This window comes from Hippoglossus stenolepis, chromosome 13 (genome assembly GCF_022539355.2).
Source record: "Hippoglossus stenolepis isolate QCI-W04-F060 chromosome 13, HSTE1.2, whole genome shotgun sequence".
Classification (NCBI taxonomy): domain Eukaryota; kingdom Metazoa; phylum Chordata; class Actinopteri; order Pleuronectiformes; family Pleuronectidae; genus Hippoglossus; species Hippoglossus stenolepis.
Window position 1 is genome coordinate 11,406,626 of NC_061495.1, and position 22,648 is coordinate 11,429,273.

General features: G+C 40.7%; 1 protein-coding gene across 5 annotated transcripts in view; it reads left to right on the forward strand.

The window, feature by feature from the left end:
• galnt13 (UDP-N-acetyl-alpha-D-galactosamine:polypeptide N-acetylgalactosaminyltransferase 13) overlaps positions 1–22,648 on the forward strand; it is a 39,619-nt gene that overhangs the window by 10,075 nt on the left and 6,896 nt on the right. For 2 of the 5 annotated variants that reach the window (XR_004698215.2, XM_035175444.2), the window contains exons 3-11: positions 1,804–1,972; positions 4,924–5,090; positions 5,928–6,135; positions 7,666–7,836; positions 8,570–8,687; positions 11,208–11,388; positions 14,042–14,181; positions 16,118–16,216; positions 16,898–17,032. Coding sequence is in view for 4 of the 5 variants with exons in the window: in XM_035175444.2 (XP_035031335.1) it covers positions 1,804–1,972; positions 4,924–5,090; positions 5,928–6,135; positions 7,666–7,836; positions 8,570–8,687; positions 11,208–11,388; positions 14,042–14,181; positions 16,118–16,216; positions 16,898–17,032 (1,388 nt within the window). In the remaining variant the exon portion in view is untranslated. Of the gene's footprint in view, positions 1–1,803; positions 1,973–4,923; positions 5,091–5,927; positions 6,136–7,665; positions 7,837–8,569; positions 8,688–11,207; positions 11,389–14,041; positions 14,182–16,117; positions 16,217–16,897; positions 17,033–17,354; positions 17,385–20,349; positions 20,580–22,648 lie in introns of all 5 variants that reach the window. The other 3 variants (XM_035175442.2, XM_035175441.2, XM_035175443.2) reach the window with 3 other exon arrangements.

The window sequence follows — 22,648 nt, forward strand, 5'->3', positions numbered from 1 at the left end:
TAGATTAGAGGCTGAGCATATTTCTGATGGATACTTCTTATTGTCATCCAGCTCAGCTGTTGAGCTCTGTCCATTCGATTTGACATGTCCAAATGGAGAGTGTCAGCAGCACCATTTGAAAAAAAGAAAGAACACGCTCTGTCAAGGTTACCAGTCCGGCTGACACCAGTATCTCTCTCTGAGGGGGTTGTAGGGAATCCTCTTAACTAAGGGCCACGCAGCTAATGTGAACTGTGCGGCCCCTTTTCATTGAAATCTCTGCCTCTGCTCTGAGATATTATTATTATAGAGAGAGAGAGAGAGAGAGAGAGTCATAAATCCATAGGAGGTTATTTACCTTTGGCTCAGTGCAGCAACAATAACAGCACTGCTGATGTTCTGCAGGCACTTAACTAAAGCAACAGGGGCGTGTAACTGTAGGAAGGATTTTGCTTCCTCACAACCTGATCTATTAATACATTGTCCAAATCTCTGAGTTCAAAACCTCATAATATATCAAATTAAAATGTTTTCTTCAGCCTGCACCACTTAATACTCAGCCAGCTCAAGCCACAGGAACCAGTAGAGGTTAAGCAGAACCTCGACTCTGTCTGTATGAAATTTCTCTTGTGCTTTTTTCACAATCTGTGACATCAGATGTAACATTTCTCAGGATTTAATAGTGCAAGTGAGAATACTATCAAAATTTTTTTTATTGTGTTCCTAAAGGAAATATACCGTACTTTTCATATGTGCACATCCTGATGCTCTTAAAACCCTAATATCCATTTGATACATACACATTGACGTGGAAACTAATGTTTGTGTCCTTTTTTACAATTATAGCAGAATAGCACTTAACAGATTGTACAGAGATAAAACCAGCATGCTTTACTACACTCCCCTGGAGAGACGGATAATAAACACTGCATCTGTGGTGCCTGCTACAGAGTTTTTGAATACCCACCATAACTCCTTCTCTTCTCTGCTGGTGAGAATGGAGTGAATAACACACAGACTGGAGTGAGCCAGGTCAGACAGTTCATTACTCTTAGTCCCATTTAGAAAGGAGATGACATTTTTAGTTGACTTTTATATAACAGTTACTCTCACATTGTTTCCCCATAAATAAATAGTCTGCAAGTGATTTATTTAACTCTGTCAAGGAGGTTGCGTTTTTGTCTGTTTGTTTGTTTGTTAGCAGGATTACAACCAATTTCCACTTTTGTGGAAGGGGTGGGGCATGAACCAATGAAGAACCCATTGAATATTGGTGCAGCTCCACAACGGGGTGGATCCACGATTTTTTTTTTCTTCAATTACATTAACATTGTGAGATGGGGTTTTTCAAAATTCTCACTGATTTCCCAGAGAATATTTCATAAGTATTGATAAAAAAAAAATCATGCATGGTTTGGTGACTGATTAATGACCCTTTGCAATTTGGTGCAGATCCAAATAACAATCTGGATCTAGTGAATTTAAATGTGGTTTTATGAGTGGACTGTTGGACCTTGGTGGCTGTGTGGTGCCTTTCTAGTTTGTCTGTTAGTTGGCAGCATTACACACAAACTACTGGATGGATTACCATGAAACTTGGTGGTAGGATGCAGGATCTTAAACATTGCAATTTTTCAATGTTTTAACTGATTTCCCAGGTAAACAATGTATGGAATATGGTCTGGCATATTTGCATATCTTTGCATAATTTGGTGTGGCTTAAGGGAAATGTTGGGCCTTGGCGAAAGTATATGCTGAGAAATAAAAATGTAAAGTTAGACTTGCCCTCTTATGCCCTCTGTTTTATTCTCTGTTATGTTCCAGCTGTGATATCTCGGAGCCACGAGGGTCCAGGCGAGATGGGCAAGTCGGTGAACATCCCCAAGAACGAGCAGGAGAAGATGAAGGAGCTCTTTAAGATTAACCAGTTCAATCTGATGGCCAGTGACATGATCGCACTCAACAGGAGTCTGCCAGATGTGAGGTTGGATGGGTGCGTATAAGCTTGGTAGTCTTCCAGATGCATGTTGTGACTTACACTTTTAACACACACACACACACACACACACACACGTCTTCTTTCCAACAGACCGGCTTCAAGGCTAGGTTATGCTCGCCGTTCCTGTCCAAATAACACAATATTCTCTGATGCGAGGTGTCATTTCGGGTCGCGCTACTCCCAACTTTCTTTCACAACATGGATTGAACTGGGGGCAAGAGTCTGCCAATACGTCATCCCCTCAGACATCTCCATAACCCCTCAATAATGTCATTAAAGAAGGAGTATATTCTCAGATGCCTCCTGGAGGGAGATTGCAGAGATTGTAGGTAACAATGATAAATTCTGCAGGAAACTATGGGAAAAAACCCCCTCTGCAATGGGTTTGTTAAGGCAAAGAAGCACCCTAATGGCTCAAAGTGATGCTCCTGCAGGAAATAAGCCAGTGATAAAACAGTTCTGTTTGTGTTTCTTCCTCTTATTCTTTACCTTTTTCTGCCAGTGTAGTTTTATTTTTGTCAGCGTTGCTTCCTATCGTGTAGGAGAAGACTGCTATGACCAATCCGTGAAGCACAGCAGCTAAACACCGAGTCCTCCACTGCCTCTAAACTCTGATACCTCAAATACCTATCACATGTCGCAGGGAGCTGTGGTTTCTTTATGAAAAAGCTTGACATTTTAATTATTTTTATGTCTTTTATTTTTAGGGGCTTTTCATGCCGTAATGTTTGTAGACTTGTGTATGTCAGGTTCACTAAAAACTGCTTTAGTGTTGATACAACTTTATTAGATGGCTCAGCCGAGCAGCAGGGTTTAAGAGTCTCATCAGGTTGTCAAACAGTGATGCAAGCTGCTGTTTCTGCTGATGAAATGTTTGAAACTATCAGGACAACATTATTTTGATGGTTTTAATAAAATATAAATGAGTTAATTAATTTCCATCTGTATTAATAACTGTTCAATGTGGGAAAAAACAGTTCTAATTATGGGCACTGTTTCAGCACGGAATCCATCAGATCCATCCAGTGTGTATGTAAGGCTTGACATTTGAATGGAGGAAGGATTTTGTTTACTGTCACTCAAGATCCACTTGAGCACTTAATGAAAATCCAGAGAGCCGCTTGTGTGAAACATGAGCACATTCATCTCGGGCTGCTGGTATGCACAGGCGTTCTCCTCTCGCTCTCTGAGACATTACCCATGTGATTCAGGTTTAAATATTCCAGCTGAATGCCAGATCTCTGCAGCACTTTAATTAAGTGGATGCCAAAAGGCCCTGCCAGTCACATAGGAAATAAGAATGTCTTTTTTTTTACTGGTACATTCGAGAACCATATTAAGAAAACGCCACCTCGATGTGTTTTGCAATACAGGGATGTGTATATATACAGAATATTTTGCCTACATAGTGCAAAAGAAAACCTGTATTACCAAGGAATTTTTTTTTGCTCCATTATATCTTCATTCTTCCCTCAGTATAAATATTACAGCAGCTTAATTACAGAGCACAGCTTAGTCTAGCAAAAAATGTCCCCAGCTGTGTTGTAAGATCAATCCAGAGCCGTGCAGAATTGCCAGTTGTTCCCTCTGAAGGACGATAACGTGTTGTCTTGAAGGCAGCCTTCTGGCCCAGTTGTGTCAGTCAGCGCTGTCACATTGAATAGACAGGAGTGAACCAGCAATGCTGTCTGCTCTGATGGCTTCTTTCACCCTCCGTCACCTCGCACTCTTCATGCTCCCACCGTACGGGCTGCTCTGACCCGTCCACCTCCTCTTTCCCTCCTGTAAAACAGCTCATTCCTTATTCAACATGATCCACGATCCAGAGCAGCACACCACCTTGTCACTCCCTGGTTTTGACAGACATCCCTTCAAACCAAGGGCATGCTGACACATCTGTCAACACCGGTTTTACTTTTTCTACTTTCTACTGGAGGTGTTCGTCATTAAATCTGCTATGTCGATTTTTATACCATGATTGCAGCATCGGATAGCAGCAGGATACACTCTGATACTGTTCTCACGGGATAATGAGCTACAGGCAGAGAGAGCCGCTGTGACTGCTGCTCAACACTGACACCATAGTTTTAGTTCGGATAGAGAGGGTTAGGTTTAAGTATAAGGGTACAAATTGTTCTGTTCAGGTATTGAATGCAAATGAGTTCAGTTTAGTTGTAATGACTAATTAACTATTCTCGAAGAATACCAAAATATTGACAAATGTTGGACATTCAAAACATTTTGAACATATTTAAAGGTAGGATTGATAAGGTGTCACTGAATCAAGTTATTATTGAAATCCTCTTCTGATCCCGCTCAGTAGAGAAAGTTGTCTGAAACAAAGCTCTGGCTGTGGCCCTCAGGACTGTCATAAACACATCATTTCATTCAGACCAAATGTGAATTCACTGCAGCACTAAAGCAGAGACGATGGCTAGAAGTTAGCAAGTGAGTCACATAAAAGTTGGCTTGGAGCGTTTGTCAGGCAGTGCACTTTTTGGGGGCATAGCTTTGACGAGAGGGCCAGCGGGAGGGGGTTGAACGTCCCGTATCTTTAAAGTGTCGCCTGCTCTAGCTAACTTCTCCAGGATAACCAACCCTAGCTTTAATTTACAGTAATATTAATCATATAAGAAGCTCTAAATAGGAATTGGATTAAATGAGAAATGTATGACCAAAATGTAATTTGTATTTTATAACATTTGTTATTTGCATTAATCTAAACCAGAAGGTGCAAGCTTTGGGATCAGCACCCTTTTTGTTGTTTTTTAAGTGAATCTAAGAGGGTGCCCAATCACATTTCCTCATATTTTCTTTATATTGTGGGTTGTTAAGTTTCTTGTGTCTTTCTTCGTGTCAGTTGTTGAGTGACATTAGATAATCAAAGCTTAATTTTGTTCGGTTCTGCTTTACTATGTTCCTTTTTCCGGCTGTCGTTCTCTCAGCTGTAAGACCAAGGTGTACCAAGACGACCTGCCCAACACCAGCATCGTCATTGTTTTCCACAACGAGGCGTGGAGTACCCTGCTGCGGACCGTTCACAGTGTCATCAACCGCTCCCCCAGACACTTGCTCATGGAGATCGTGCTCGTGGACGATGCCAGCGAGCGAGGTAGGTGCTGTGGCTAATGAGCAGCTCACAAAATGTACAGCGTCTCGTCTCTGACGGACTCTAAGGTTTAACTCTGTTGTCAAGGATACAGGATGTTCATTTTAAAGTCATGGCTGACGATCTGTGTAAAGAGTGTGGGAGACAAATCCCTGATACAGACTTAGAGGATCACCTATCATGGTATGAGAATAATATAAGAAACGGCTAATACAGTGTTGTTTTAAAATGCAACAACAGGAATGAGAATTTGCTATTTGAAGCGGGTGATAACAAAAGTCAACTGACATGTGGAGCTGCAAATGAAATCATTTTTAATATTGTGGGTTTGAATCTGTTAATGTGAATTGCACTCAGTAGAATTCATTGCTCCGCCAGGTTTCCAGTCCTATTTGTTACAACACAGCAGGTGAAAAAACACCAACCCCCTGAATGTCTGAATATTTTCATCAACGTTAACACATAATTCTTTGAGAAATTGCCAAAAATGTATAACCGCCCTTTCTTGCAATGTTGAAGAAAGTGACAAAAAAAATCCTGACTTGGATCCGAAGCAATATTTAATGGGTTCTTCCCTCCCCCATCTTTCCCCTATGCTCATTAGTAATCAATCCAGTAGTTGTTGCATAATTTTGCTATCTAATAGACAAATGCTGATCAAAACATAACCTCCTTGATGGAGGTAATTAACAGTTTATTATAAATTAAGTTAAAATACAGAGGATAATCAGCCATCAATCTAGAGACATCTTCAGTCGTCAGAATTAGAGCCCAGACTCACATATTTAACGGTTTTATCTGACCGTTTCAGCTCTGTGGACTCTCGCTGTTCCGTTTCAGACTTCCTGAAGAAGAAGCTGGAGAACTACGTGCGCACTCTGGAGGTGCCCGTAAGGATCCTGAGAATGGAGCAGCGTTCGGGTCTGATCAGAGCCAGGTTGAGGGGGGCGGCCGCCACCAAAGGTCAGGTCATCACCTTCCTGGACGCTCACTGCGAGTGTACACTGGGCTGGCTGGAGCCCCTGCTGGCCCGCATTAAAGAGGACAGGTAAGAGCCAAAACGCACCAGAATGAATTCATCAAACTTGATGTTCATTTTTTATTTGAAATAATGAGCATATTCTATTCTTTAGGAAAGAGCATTACAGTGTTTCAAAATCCGTTTAATCTTTTGCCTATTCAGTCCTGAAACATGCTTTATTTATAGTGGTACGATCACATTTCACTTCAGTTGCATCATTGGGTGCTTCAGCCAAAGTTCTGTCTGAATATTGATGGGACAGCAGCCTGTCAGTCATGAATACACTGTTAGAGCCTGACACTGCTGATAGGAGACGATTATAATTTTGCATCGTCTGCTCCTGCTGCTGTCGCAGAGGAAACTAGTTCCAGTTACTGTAGATCTGAAATGTTAACTCTGCCACAAATGTTCCTAATAGAGACCAGATTAAATTTAACAAGGATATATCTTCAGATACGTGTTCGTGAATGTGTAGAATATCTTTTCGTTAAGTTTTCTTCATCTTTGAGTGTTTATTGAACCAGATTTGTTAATTAAACATGGTATGTTGTTTGGTTGCTGTTATCAGAACATGAAGATGTCTTTTCAGGCTTTTACTTGCATGTAAAAAAAATGTGTGTGTGTGACATGAACAGATGATGGATTAATAATGATTCGCTTGCGATCCATATCTTATCTGAGGTCAGACACATTTATTTTCCCTCAGGAAGAGATTGGTATCATATGCCTTAGAATATTGCATTAAGAAGCCATTACACTTTTACTGAATGCTGCTGCACGTGTATCGACGTCAGTAATTCTGGCTGCAGACTGAGGAGATGGTGCAGGAAGTACGCTGTATGCTCCATACAGTATGCACCTGATGGATGATACGGGTATAGCTTAATTCAAATCCAGTGTAGGACCGAGATATGGTTGAAATCAGATTTGTTATATTCAATACTGATATACACTGTATTACAATATAGCAAATTTGTTCAAAATCACATGTTGAAAAAATGAAATGTTCAATGCAATGAACATTTAAAAGATAAGTCTGCACACTTCAAACCTTTATGTTAGTTTTAATTACAGTCTGGTTGATTTATTGATTTATTGAGTTGGACTGGAGCATTTTTCCTGTTATTATGATGCAATGTCAACAAAATTTCTAAAATTCACAGTGTAGATGTTGCCAAGTCCTAGTAATAAGGGAAGAAAAAAGTATTTATTGCAGTATTTAGATTTAGTTAGTGTCTGCTAGTTAGCTATGTTACATAAAAAGTACTGGACAGATTACCACGAAACTTGGTGGAACAGGCTTTTTATAACCACTGTATGTTAACAAACGGGTATAAAAACCTGTAAATACCACCAATGTGTAGTTGAGAAACGTCATGTGGCCTTGGCTATAAAGACGTGTTTTAATGTAAGGGGGAGGCTGGGCCTTGCCATAGAAATGGTCACAGATCTTAACCTGGTTTTATAATATACATTTATTTTTAATGTACGGTGTGATGCTTCACAAACATTTGATCTCAACATTGACTCTTACACTTTACCACCGGTGTCTCTCAGGTCAGCAGTGGTGTGCCCTATCATCGATGTCATCAGTGACGAGACGTTTGAATACATGGCAGGCTCCGATATGACTTATGGTGGATTCAACTGGAAGCTGAATTTCCGCTGGTACCCTGTTCCCCAGCGGGAGATGGATCGACGCAAAGGCGACAGAACACTTCCTGTCAGGTGCACAAAGAAAATGTTTCTTCCTCCTCTGAAGCAAAAATCTAGATAATTTTTTTTTGGGGAAGTGAGTGTGTGTCTGACTTTCCACTCAAGCGATGTTTTTGATTAAGAATTAACAGAGACGACGTCCGATAACAGAAAAGGTGAAAAGACACTGTTGTAAGTTCGTAGAGATGTGACTTCTCAGTTTTTTGTCAGAGCTGTTTATGGGGTTTTCTTTGATGGCAGCCGGCTACAGAGAAAAATCTTGGTTATTAAGATTTCTTCACAAGAAGATTAAAAAAGTGCCATTTTTATCTGTGGACAGAAATAGATCTTTTTTCCTTTGTGCGTCCCACTGGTGCAAACAACTGCTTAGATAGCATCTGCATTGTTGGGATTGTGCTCTGTTGTAGTGTAAGTATGTATGAGCTCATTTAGTTTAAAAATAGGAAGACTGCTCACATTTGCACTTTTTGGATTCACAGTGCAATTCACAGCTCAATTTGTCGCCTGCATGCAAATCCCTGCAACAAACATTATCCTTAATTCAGGGCAGACTTCAACATGGAATTAATTAAAAGACAAGTCGTTTTCCCTCTCAGGCTTGGTATCAAATTGTCAAACAAATTGGTCTTTTATTATATTCTGAATGTTCCTCAGAGTTGTGCTGAGATACAAATTGATGCAGCATGAAGAGACTTAATATTACAAAAGAATAATTTTGTCTTCATTTGTCGTGTGTCTCTTGCAGGACTCCCACCATGGCAGGAGGGTTGTTCTCCATAGACAAAACATACTTTGAAGAAATAGGAAGCTATGATCCAGGGATGGATATCTGGGGGGGAGAGAACCTGGAAATGTCTTTCAGAGTAAGTCGCACACAAAGAAAGGGGGTCAATGGAAACATACCAGTTCCCTTAATTGTATCTGTGTTTCTGTTTTCTTTTGAACTATGTGACAAGCATCTCCACATGCACAACAAAGCTCTATTCATCCTGTGCACGGATCAGAAGTGTTCTTCACAGCTCAGACACTGAACGCACACTGGACGACATGACAGCTCTTCAAAAGTGAAGCCAAATCATCTTGATCATCCCTGGTGGCTGGCTGCAGTATAGGCCATAAACTCCATTTCTCCCATGTTAATGGATGGGACATGGACCAAAACAAAAGAAGTCTAGGATGGTTTCTGTCATTTTAGTTATTTTTATCACTCTGATGTTTGTCAAGGGTTCACTTTTACAGTAAGCGTGGTCTTAATTGGTTATTTGATGCTATTAAAAACGGGGTGAAATGTCAAGATTGACAGCTGTGACTGAATTGTGAGTGGTATCTGTGGGACCTCAGTACTCACCTCTAAACCACAACAACTACTGTGCAGACTCTGGCTTCAAATTATGTAAAAGGTGCAAAATGGCGATATCCAAGATATTTTAGCTTAATTTTTGTATCAGAGGAAGTGGAGATGTGTCATCCATGTTTATATACAGTCATCAAAATTAGGTAAAAATGTGACGTCAGTGACTTTTTACTGCTTATCTCCTTGGATTTTAATGCACAGTCCCTAGACTTAACTCAGAATAGTGCAAAAGACAAAGACACACAGTTCAGAGGGAAATTGCCCGACTGACTGGAGCAGACAGAAGTCACTCAGATCAATCTATACAACTGTGATGAGCAGAAAGCATCAGGATGCAGAACACATCGAACCTTGAGGCAGATGTGCGACATTAGCAGGAGACTGTGTGGGGGGAAATCAGAGGCTGCAGTAGACTCAAGCTCACCAACATTGGACAGCGCAAGCCTGAAAAAACATAACTTGACCGGATGAATCTGGATTTCTGCGGAGGTTTGCGGATGGTCAGAATTTGGTATTAAGCATGAATCCATGAACCCAATTTGCCTTGTATCAACAGTCCAGGCTAGTAATTGTGTAAAAGTGTGCCACTCTTTGGCCTCTTAATACCAGTCAATCATAGTTTGAACAGCTTGTCTGAGTATTGTTGCTGGCCATGTGCATCCCTTTGTGGCCACAATTTTCCATCTTCTAATGGCTACTTCCAGCATGTTATGGCACCATTTAACAAAGCAATCATCATCTGAAACTGTTTTATGAACGTGACAATGAGTTTAGAGAAATCTGGTGGCCTCCCCAGTCAGAATCTTGTAGAACCTCTGGGGTGTGGTTCAACAAGAGATTCACAGCATGAATGTGCAGCTGATAAATGTGAAATCATATCAACATGGACCAGACTCTCTCAGGAATATTTTAAACATCTTGTGGAATGTATGCCACAATAATTAAGGTTGTTGTGAGAACAAAGGGAGGCCCTACTCAGAGTTAGTATGGTCTTCTTAAAGTGCACAGTGGGTGTGTGGGTCCACTTATTGTCTGTTAACTTTTCAGAAAGACGTCACTACCGTCACTGTCGCTCCTTTTCAGGCAAACTCTCAGATTGTGCAAGATTCGTCACTGTGGTTGATCAAAAACTTAATAGAAGCTTGTTCTGGCCAGGTCCGTCCATCTTGAGCTGTTTGATATGTTATACATAAATAACACAACAAAGACAGAGTAGTCCATTTGTGGGAGAAGTTTCGTCGCACTATGAACGTAAAGTGCTTTTGTCACTTAACATGCGGTGTAAGGCTTGTTGTTAGCTGTGTAGTCAACACAACTTTGTGTTTACCACAGAATTCCATTCAATGTATTGCGGTAGCTGTGGGGGGAGTGGGCTGCCACAGTGTAGGTAATTCATGGGAAGCGCTGCTCAGAGAGTGGAGCGAGGAGTAGTGTTTCCCATTAATTACCTACACTGCCGAAAAGCTCATCTGCAAGTATGAGTGCTGGCTTCCTCTGGGTTTTTTAATCATGTTTAAGCAAGCAAAGGGCGGCATCCTGAGTGTGTGGTATGCACCCGATCACCCCTCCCCAAAAAATAAACATTCCATCCATTTTCTAATACATTTTGAATCAGCAAACACATAAAATCTTAAAACTGTGAGTCTTACACCTGCGTTGGTTTATTTATGTCTCCAGTCTGTTATGAGGTGTGGTTTTGCTTTAACTCCTCTTCATATACAGTCTACTGTATGTGTGCTGCAGTTTTAGAGCTGCCTACTCTGCTGCAGCGTCCAGTGACGAACACATTTCTAGTAAAACTGTCCCTCATTCAATCTCTTCCTTTCTCTCTCCCCCTGAAAGCTGCGCTGCTCTAGAATTAAGAGCAAACTGTCCTTGTTGGTGACAGTTTGAATTCATTCATTTTTCATATGAGCACCTGAGCATCAATTAAGGGAACTGGCATGTACCCAAAGTTTTGTAAGCTTGTACTGACTGTGTTTGTCTGCTTTCTTGACACATACTGTATGAATTCAACACGTGTCTGCAGATTTGGCAGTGCGGTGGCTCTTTGGAAATTGTCACATGTTCCCACGTGGGCCACGTTTTCCGGAAGGCCACCCCGTACAGCTTCCCTGGAGGCACGGGCCAGGTCATCAACAAGAACAACAGGCGCCTGGCCGAAGTCTGGATGGATGATTTCAAAGACTTCTTCTACATCATATCACCAGGTACACAGATTATTAGTGCAGTGTCTGTTTACACCTGTCTGTTTTTGTCCCGAGGTAATGCTCTGGGGTTACTTCAGAATTATTCCTTGTCATTAGTGAGACCTTCTCAAACAGTTCTACAATATACTGTCACTTTTTATTGTTTGTGTGTTGGACATTGTGTGCAGAGCTTTTTATAAACAGTCAATGGTGCAGAGTGAAGTTAGAAAACTTTGAGTTCATCCTACCTGGTTCATCTGCTATTAAGACTTTTATCATGTGAATGTTTTTCATAAAATGAAACTGATTTAGCTTTATTACTGTTCACATATGTAGCTTTTATATACTTTTCAGCTCGATATAAAACATTACAGCAAAAAAAAAAAAACTCTGTGCTTTTACTTTGAAGACAAATCGCTGAAGAGGAAGTGGTTGTCTGTGTCAGTTCAATATAGTAAAATATAAATAATCAGATTATCAAAATGATCTGGCGGGACATGTATTATTGGCAGCAGGCTGCTAGTTGACAGCACCACCGCAGTGTGTCTGAGGACGTAAAAGAACTCGTTCCGCAGACTGCAGGCCCACTGCCCCGCCCCCACTGACTGCTACAGAGTGCTGGTGTCCTGTTCAAATGTTATTAATATCGAACGAATCGCGTGTCCAAATCAACACTGCACTTCCTCTGACCATTCAGGACACAGATACCAAGTGTGAAGTTGAGAAATGACTTGTAAAATATACGTTCCACTTCCAGACAGACAGAGGTTTTCTGAAATAGAAGTTAGATTAGTAGTTAGATGCTGAAATGACATGAATTCTTCATGTTTTTAAAGTTTCAAGGAATTTATTCTTGACTCAGAAAAGTCAGAAGTTTCATTAATGCTGCACTGCTGTTTAAAACCAGATATGAATAAACTGCATTCTGAAACTTCTCTGTGCTACTTAAGTGCTTGTTCATATTACATTTACCAAATTAGTGTGAAACGAAAGCACTTTTCTTCTCTTATTCGTTAATTGTCTTAATGATACTCTTTCTTTCATCTAAGAATTTATTTTTCTTCTTTCACTCTGCTTCACATAGGAATTAAATGCTGCTTTTGTCATCTGCAAAGGAGAATTAATTAGCCCCTCAGAGCCTAAATGCACACGGACAAATTAGAACAATACGACTGTGCGAGACCGAGACATGAGTAGCTCTCCATCTGTCGATTAAGTAATGTGATTACCCTTTAGCAGACAGCAGTGTCCCGGAAATCTCAAGTCAACCTATACAGGATCATTCGTAATCTGCCAAATCTTGTAGCACAAATTGTGACCTTCCCCTTCGACTCGAGCAGTATTTTCAATGGCGAACTGTGTGCAGACAGGGCTGGGGGTTGTGATAGATGAGCCTTTCTGCATATCATGGCCCTGGAATGGCTTGTCTGTTCCTCCAGGACATTAGGGAGAATGATCTCGGCCACGCTGCTGCCAGACCTCGCTTATTGGCCTCAGAGCAACACAGTATGATGCGCGGGCTGAATTTGGGAGTGGCGCGGAGTGATCCTATTAAAAGTGCATCTCCCCTCCTCATCCCTCCTCTTCACTGGTGATTTCATGATCAAAGAGTCCATTCATCATCTGCAACATGTGATGCTCAGACCTTTCAGACAGAGGGAGGGAGAGGGGGAAGAGGGAGCCAGGGGAGGAAGAGTGGCCTTCAGCCCTTTGCTTTTATCTGCCAAATTGAAACCTCTATATCCCAGATTAAAGTGTACGATATTGTAGGTATTATAGAGGGTGGTGTTTGCATTGTCTGCCTCGTGTTTGATAGATAAATATGCATCGCCTTACTGTTGGCTGCTTGAAAATGATCTTATTTTCCCCTATTGCAATCATGCTCTTTCATGATAAATTACCCCCTGGATCAATGTACATGGAAGCTTTGAGTCCTCAAGAGGCTCTCTGGGGAGAAACCATCTGCCTGATGTGTTTGTAAGTGTCTGTGCTCCGTCCCCGTCTTATCCTTCCTCTGTGTTCAATTTCATTCAGGCTGATGCATGTTGCAGTTTTCATGTTCAGTGTCAAATACTTCACGACACACGTGTACCACACATGTGACATCGTTCGTATGTCTTTTCTTCACATTTCGTTTTTTATCAATCAAGTATTTTATGCAACATTTAATAGAAAGTCTTTCTATCATGACCCAAATAGCTCTTCATAAAGGGTCCCTCTGGTGTTAAGTTTTGGTGGTGCAACAAATAAAGAGAACCCTTCTATTTTCAGGACAAAAGAGAATATCAGTCAGGAGAGCGTGGACCTTTGTCCTTAAATTCTAACAAGCTGCACCAAATTCTACACAGTTATACGAATCAGTTCGCTAAAAAATAAACTGGGAAAATGTTGAAAGTGGGGAAAAAATTCCTGGATCTGCCCACTGATGCAGATTCACACCAAAATTGAGTGGGTTCCTCCCTGACCTTTATCGCTCCCTTCCACCAAATTCAATGGAAATGCAATGAGTTGTTTTGGTGTATTCTTGCTTACACATAATCCAACTAACACATGGACAGTGGTGACAACATAGCCTCCTTGGAGGAGGTAAAAAAGTAAATACTGAGGTGAATAACAGCTGATGATGTGAAGTTTTGCATGTGTCTGATTCCTTTTCTCTGCATTTCCCCTGCAGGAGTGATGCGGGTCGACTACGGAGACGTTTCTTCCCGTAAAGCCCTCCGCGAGGCCTTGAAGTGCAAACCGTTCTCCTGGTATCTAGAGAACATCTACCCAGACTCCCAGATCCCAAGAAGATACTTCTCACTTGGTGAAGTATGAGCTTTAATGTACTCTGATCTCCCATAATGCAGCAGATAAACCAGCTGCCTCCGCATTCCGACCGATCCGCCCTTGCAGCTTCTCGGCTGTTTTTTTTTTTCAGAAAGACAATACTGCTTTGAGATAAATCTCAGAATACAGGAGAGGCTGGAATTAAATTCTCAGCTGTGTTCGTATCGAATGCATATGATGAACAAACAAGGGGATGTTTATGCAGCTGGTATTGTTCCCAATCACATGTTCACACTATGCATGGTGAGATTAGGCTCATGTTAAACAGATACTGCATGTGAATATGCAGAGTCTGTGTGTGCGCATTCCGTGAAGATAGCAAAACAAATTGACAAATACATTAACTATCTGCCTTTTGATTTACCTGCATTCATATGCAGATGGCTCTAAATGTAGATGAGTCTAAATGTCATCTGGATCTAAAACTAATACATTTGCTACTTATCGCTGCATTTGACTTGTGTGGACTGTAAACAGTGTACGGCAAATGGAAGACGGTGTCTGCCTGGATATCGGCTGTCCACACTGGAAGCCCCTAAAATTTTGGCCGTCGCCACCGGATGCTAATTCCTCTTCAGGCGATAGGCTCCAAGATTGGTCATGTATACATTTTACACAGTCTCATGGCAAACTTTTGTATTGCACTTGAGCTAAAATACATTTTTTTGCAGAGGAGAAGTATTTCCCTGTGGTATTAATATAAAAAACAGTAGAAACATTTCATCAGATCATTATTTTAATGGGCAGTGATGGAATTACAAAGTGGTCCCCTTAGAAATGAAAAGCATATTGTGGAAACGATCTGATAATGTGAAGCTCAGGCATGAGAATTCATACTTAATTGTTTTCAAGATAACAAAAGTTTAAGATCCTTTTATAAGTTACTTCCTACTCACACGGGGGAGAAAAAAAAGATAATTGAGTGGCCCGAGTTTGACTCCTGATGCCCACGGCTCTGTGTCGACAGCAGTGCAGCCAGAGCTGACATGCAGAGTGCAGCCTGTGCAAAAGATGGAGGCCACTTCCAAGCAATGTCAGCTGAAGAACTCCCGGTGAAAGAGCTTGTAATCCCTTATCATTTCATACTGCTGAGGATGAGAGGATATATTCATCTGTGCTGCGCTGCTGTACTGCAGCACCTCAGCTCCTCATCTCCCTCTAAACCACCGCAACCTCCACTGAGTGATTCTCATCCCCCCACAACACAGTCAGCCTTTCTTTAACAGCTGGAACCATTAGCTTTTATATCACTTAATTATGAATACGGCTCTGTTCCTGCATGATAGGCATAATAAGTTGCTTACATATAGAGCCAGCTCAGCTTTAGCTCTGTGGAAAAAATGGTGACACCGTTTCATACAGGATTTTAACTCAAAGTAAAATTCTTACTCCGAAAAACATGGTGATACACACATTCTTCAACATCACAGTTTGGAAATTCACAATTCTCAGTAATGGGCAATGGTCACTTGGGAGCTAAAAGGCAAGGCAGTTTTATTCATAAAGCGTATTTTATACACGGGTTGATTCAACGTGCTGCACAGGGAACTTAAAAACAACACAGAGAAAAAATTAGAAGTCAATTTAAAATCAAAGTATTTCAAAAAAGTTTTCAATCTGGTTTTATAAAGTGCAATTGTGTGGTAAAGACACATTTTTAATGAGAAATATTGAGCAGGGTCAACCTGGCTGGTGTTTTGTTGTTGCTGCTGTTTTGTTGTTCAGAGAAGCAGCCTGGAGTGATGGATTAATACCACAGCATGAATAAATCTAATTGTTACATTTTGTCAACTTGGTATCGTTAAAATGGAATATGAGGAAGGTTTGATCTTACTAAAAAATGAATTTTTAGCTCAGAAAATTGAACGGAAAATTTGAGCCAAATAAACTTATAACACTGTGAACTTCTTGCTGGTAGATCAGAAATGTTGAGACCAACCAGTGTGTGGACAACATGGGAAGAAAGGAGAACGAGAAAGTCGGCTTTTTCAACTGTCACGGTATGGGAGGAAACCAGGTGAGAAAAACCCAAACACATTTATTCTTATCAACCGTATATATACGATGATTAATACAGAACATATAGTCCCCTCAAATAGTATTTCAAGATCCTTTGTTTTGTATTTTTTGGTATTTTCCAAGTCTGTAAGGGACTGGGCTGTTTATTTACTATACATATCATTCAAACTGGCAGAGCTTTACAAGTGATGTAAATGGAATGTAGATTAATTTGATCTCTTTTTAAATTAACAACCAATAGAGCTTTTGATAATTCATTATCTGTGACACACGAGAATTTGAGCTCGGTTTGGTTGCTAACTGTGTGTTTAAGTCTGTTTTTTCCAATCCAATTTAACTCTGGGGTTTTTGCCAAGTTTTTCTTTGCTGTCTCCAGAGTCCATTGTTGATGTTGCTCCATGCTGTGGGTCACTTTGCTATTTTAAGAGGATTTGTGCCAAGGCGTCATTTGTATTTGGGTCTAATTATTGTTTCCTCTGTCATTACAACTAAAGAAATACACACAACCCAAAAATCCAAGTTTAAACCATGTTTGGCACCACATGAATCATGAAGAAATCTACAATACATCAAGAATGAACGTATTGAATTCTGTGATAAATCCCCACTGTTTACTGGATGCATGATGGTGATTGATGTTTGTGTTTCCCATCCCCTGACTGAGACGTCTTGTTTCCAGGTGTTCTCATACACGGCGGATAAAGAAATTAGAACAGACGACCTCTGTCTGGACGTCTCCCGCCTCAACGGCCCCGTCGTCATGCTCAAGTGTCACCACATGAAGGGAAATCAGATGTTCGAGTACGATGCTGAGGTGGGATTTGTGTTCCCCCAAAGTAGCCAGATAATCCCTATTCAGGCTGTTATTGCAGGCAGCCAGTCCTGCTTCCTGTCGCCTGCTGTATTGAAAGAGACTTAGATGAAATGCTGATGGATTGATTCTGTGTGTGTCTGATGAGATTGCTTGTGCAGGAGAGTACATGGAGGATTTTGGTCGTGCTTAGTGGGAAATTCAGTTGCCCTTTGCTCAGCCACCAGGTGGTGGTGTATACCAGTTTTTTTTTTAGCAGCACACAAGTTGAGTTGTTTTCCAGCCTGCAGCTATTCTCTGCTGATGTTCTTTATGTTTTACATAGTATGGTGGCAAGTGGGAGTATGATTTTGAGGTAAGATGTTCGAGTCATCACCTTCTGAATGTTGCTCTATAGTTTGTACCTGTGCGTCCAGTATCGTGATATCCTGTGTCGGTAGTGGTCATTAGAGATTAGATCGTTTAAAGTGGCCTCACCATGGGGCTTTCATTTTCCTGTAGCGTGACCTATAGCTTGTTTGTGCATGTAAGGTCACAAAGGGCCAAGTCTGCAGCAAAGGGAGAAAACGCTGCTTGAACATCGTGTTTACATTCAATGTCAATTTAGTATTATTTGTTTGCGCAATATCCCAACAGTAGTTATCTCAAGGCACTTTAAAGTGTATGATTGAAATTTTATGTCAGTGAAACATTTAAAGACAGTGGAGAGAAATAAAAAGTCGAAGAAACCTCAAACAGAAGCAGACTCTGGGTGAGCGGACGTCTGATTCAGCTGGTTGGATTGAAAGGAGAAGAATAGGGAGGGAGAGAAGTGAGAGAGCAATGATGGCATCAACAGTTAATAATGTGAATGCTAATAACACTGAGAATACATTTTAGGCTAATAATGATAGTAATAATAATGATAGTCATAACAATGGAGTAGTGATGTTAGGGTGGGATCTTGAAGAATGAGGACAGACTTTGTTTCTCTGTCTCCATCATCATGTAACATGTAACATGTCCGCCTACACACAGTTATTAGCACGATGGAGAGAAATTTAAAAATCATAAATACATAAAGAATTCCCATTGTGAATCGTCCTGCTCCAGTCAGTTAAGACTCCCGCAGCAGAACTGTGTCATTGGTGTATCAATCATTGTTATCACGACTACAGCAGAGTTAATATTCAATCAGGAAGCAGTACAGTGTTAGACTAATTTGAACATCACAGCATGTAAACAGATTCCAGTAGAAACAATTATAAACCTGTAATTGACTAGAATATGGGCACTTTGGAAAAATAGATCCAGTTCACACTATGATTCAAAGTGGTGAAACAAAACTAAAATTAGGTAAATGAGAAAAAACACAAACCGCATATTGATCACCAGAGTTCATTTATACTCTTTATACTGTAATCGCTTATCATTTCAGTCGTCAATCAAGTGTATTAATAGATGTTGTTTAGCTCCTAAGTGGAAACTCTGAGACATTTTGAATCTCACAGGACGAACTCAAAACATTCTCCTGAAGCTCTTCTGACTGTAAACTCAGTATATTATGGATCATCCACCTCAAACAGCATCTTTTATTTTAACAATTTAAAGGTAGAGGGTTGAAAGAGACCACAGCGAACATTCACTTATTGAAATGTTCCATCGCTGACATGTGGACATGACAAGGTGAGGAAGCCCAGAGGCCTTTCTATCAAGCATTGAACAAACCCTGGAAGAAGCCCTTTCATTACACTTTGTTCTCTGGGAGCATTATGAAAAAAATTAATAATTCATGAACTACGATCTGGTCTCTGTTGTAAACAGGACTGGGGTTTCACTGCTGTCAGTGGTGGAAGCTATTTTTAGCCCGGGTGTGACAGTCAGGGGCTGAATCCTACTCGCCTACAGAGCCATTAACATTTCATCTGCTCATCAGTTTCTCTTTCACACGAATATACAGTATCTCACTTCTCCACCTTCCCTCCATCTTCATTCACAACTGTAGCAGATGGCTTTTCCTTTTTTTTTCACCTTTTCTGTAGCTTCAGCCAGAAAGAAGCTGCTTCTATTGGTCCGTCTCCCACAATCACACGTGAACACACCAGTTACAAACATTATCCCAGTCCGAATTATTCTAATACTCATCCAGCTGTTCTTCTCACTCAGGTTTACATATGAAATATTGTGTTAGTTTTGTAGTTTTCCAACTCAGAGTTGTCAAGTCTTATTCACAAAGATCTTTCTGCTGCCAACATGTGAGTAAGACACGTCTACATGGTTTCCAGCTTTGAATATTTATTCTATTTATAGATGAACAGATGTGAAGGAAAATTCTTTAATCACATTAAAGGAAAGGTTGAATTCTTGCTCTAACTTATTCAAACCGATAAGAAACTTAACACTTGACAATTAATTTGGGAAACAGTAGTGACCTCATCCAAGGAGGTCACGTTTTCATCTGCATTTGTCAGGTATTTAGCAGGATTACACAAAAACTACTTTATGGATTTCCACATAACTTATGTGTCAGGAAAGAACTCATAAAATGTTGGTGCATATTAAGATCATGGGGCGGATCCAGGATTTTAAAATTTTTTTATCACTAACATTGTGAGATGATTGTCATTGATTTCTCAGTGAATAATTCACAGATCTTGATTAAACAAATCAGGCATATTGAGGGGACTGATATGTACGAGTTTGCAATTTGGTGATGATCCGAAAAAAATAGGGGACTTTTGGGCCTGGGTGGTATCCACTCTACTCAGTGCCATTCTAGTTTTAATATATATTGTCTCAAAGATCAGATCAAATGGGTGATGGATGAAACTGTCAAGAAAGGTGTTAGATTATGAATAAATAAATTGCTTTGTAATTCCCATCTAATCTTTAATAGTGTTAAAAAATCAATTTCCTTTTACTGTTTTCACTTATATTTATTCTACAAATATTGGATTGTTTGTCTCATTTCAAATACATTTTTATTAAGCGTTGATCTGATAATATTCTTATGCTTCGAGATCTCATCTTAATTTTAGTTTGTTACATTGTGTGGCAGCAGCATAAGAACGTTGTTTCACATGATGAATTGAGTTCCTAACAAGGGTCCATGACCAAAACGTTGTCTAATAGACTGATTAGGTACTGACAGTTTGCAGGAATTCAACCTTTTCTTTCACAAGTCATGAATTTTTTTAATATAACATGCTAATGCAGCAAAATTGTCATTTTAATCACCTCTTATTAAGCTGGAAACCTCCAGTTCAGATGGATTAATAAATGATGACTCTCGCTCTCACCTTCACCACAATGTCTCCCTCTACCTCCCCGACCCGCTGCAGAAGCACACCTTCCTCCACATCATCACCCAATCATGTCTGACCCTCAGCCGTCTGGAGGACGGCACCTACGGCCCCACAGTGGAGTACTGTAACAACAGTCCCACGCAGGCCTGGATCCTCCACAACTACACACGTCTGGAGGTCGCTAAACGCCTCTACTTCAGCCCCACCGATTATTTCCTCTGAGCTCCCGTCAGCTCTGCAGGGACTGTAGGTGCTGAGGTGAGCAGGTCAGTGCCATGTAGAAGCTGGTCGTTGATGTAGCAGCTCCCTAGTTGTAGCATTGTTAGAAGTGGAAGTAGATGAGTTTGACCTGTTTGAGCTTTAACAGGAACCAGTGCAGTATTGTGGTAGTGTGGTAGTATTGGTAGTGTGTGGGATTATTTTCACCTTCACCAAGGAGGTTATTTTTTTATCTGTCTTAAATATTGCAAGATTTTTTTAATGTTTTAACTCATTTCCCTTGGAAAAGTTAATGGATCTTGCATGTTTAGGACTTGACTAGTCTGTACACCATTTTGTTCAATTCCTTCATTGAAATCAAGGGGACTGTTGAGCCTTGGCAGAGGTGTGCATTCTTGTAGTTTTAAATTCTTTTGTTTATGAGAGCACATGAGCAGAGAACGTATTGTTATGATGTTGATCTTCCAGCTGTTAGTCAGAATGTGCATGCAGATTGTTTTAGGAAGCATTAAGTAGCTTTTACCGGTGACCTTTCAGGAAGAAGCCATAAAGACAGGGGCAGGATCAAGCTGTGACAGATGTCCCATTAAGATGGTTGTGGTGTATAAGATGCTATCTGCAAAACCTTTCACCAGTCTTCACGCTAAATTAGATCTCATTTGACATTTATTTTCCAACGTAAATATTTTTATTTTGATGGGAAAATTAACCGGCTGTCCCTCGGACTGCCAGCGCTCGGTGAGTGATGCCTGAGCCGGAGGAGGACGTGTTTATTTTTAGCTGATTATGGACAGGCAGGGCTGATTGAAACGGGCTCGCCATTGTTTACAAGTTCTTTTGAAGTGATCCTTCATTGTGAGGCTACCTTTCATGGTCCTGTCCTCTCAGGCCACTCTCCTATTGACCCGCAGCAGCTGTGTACACTGTGTGCCGTGTACACATTGTAAAACCCACTGAATCCCGGTTATCAATGCTTTTCACTGCTCCTGCTGCGCATTTACATACTTTTGTGAGGAACCTTTTCTGGCTCAGCGTTTCTGTCCGTTTCAGGTTGGTTATTTTTCAGCTTTTTACAGTTGTAGTGCCTGTCTGTCATTTTCTCTGCATTCACTTCTGCTCTGCTGAGTTATCTGGAGTTTGCACCTCAAATTCTGCGTTGCTGTCCCCCCTGACAAAAAGCTATTTCACTTTAGCGCGCCTCAGTTTTTGTGTCCAAGCAGGGAAAATTGTGTAAGGAGCTCCCAGGGCTGCTGGTGTGTGTCAGAGTTGCGGCAGTAAAGTGACCTGCTGTTAGATGGCCTGATTTGCTGTTCACACTCAGAGGTCCTCGTGGCATAGCCGGCACAAAGAGAGCGCTTGAACAGAGCCAGGCAGTATTAGAGTAAATGAGATTGTTGCCTCATTCTGCCTCGAGTCAAAAGAAATTTGCCGTTTGTGTATTTCCCACAAAAATCAGCTCAGCTCTTTAGATTTTCATCCACAGTCAGCACAAAAATCACATCAAACAGGAAACTCTGTGTGCTGCCTGGTGACGAAGAGGATAATGTTCCTCAACCGGGGTTTATGGTTTTAAAACCCTCGTCATTTAATTAGCCGGTCTCAGCTGTGCACACACTCAGCGACTTGCACCAGAGACGTTGGTTGGTTTGCTGGGCGACGGCGCTGGGAGTTTGCTCTGCCCCAAAGGGAGCATGAAATAACTAGAAAATGCATTTTCTGAAGAAATTGCAGTGGGATTGCTGCTCCTGCACAAGCTGAATCTAAACTGAGCTGCTCACTTGAATTTATATGAAGACGCAGTTGAAGCCATATCAAGAGTTGAAAACGATGGGAATTGTAATTTCAGGTTTTCTTAATATGTGATAGTTTTGTTTTTGTAGAAATGTTTTTTCTTTGTGTGATTAAAAATCTTTGCAGGAATTTTTTCAGTAGATTAGCTTGTAACCTTTAGCTTGTAAACTAGTTTCAATGTCAGATGAAACATGTGTGTGACTATATTATTTATGAGACTATGAAACCTTATTGTTCCAATTATTCCTGATCAGACTTTAATTACACACAAAATATTTTTTACATTCCCCCAAACTTGAATTTGTACGAATTATTATTTTTGGCA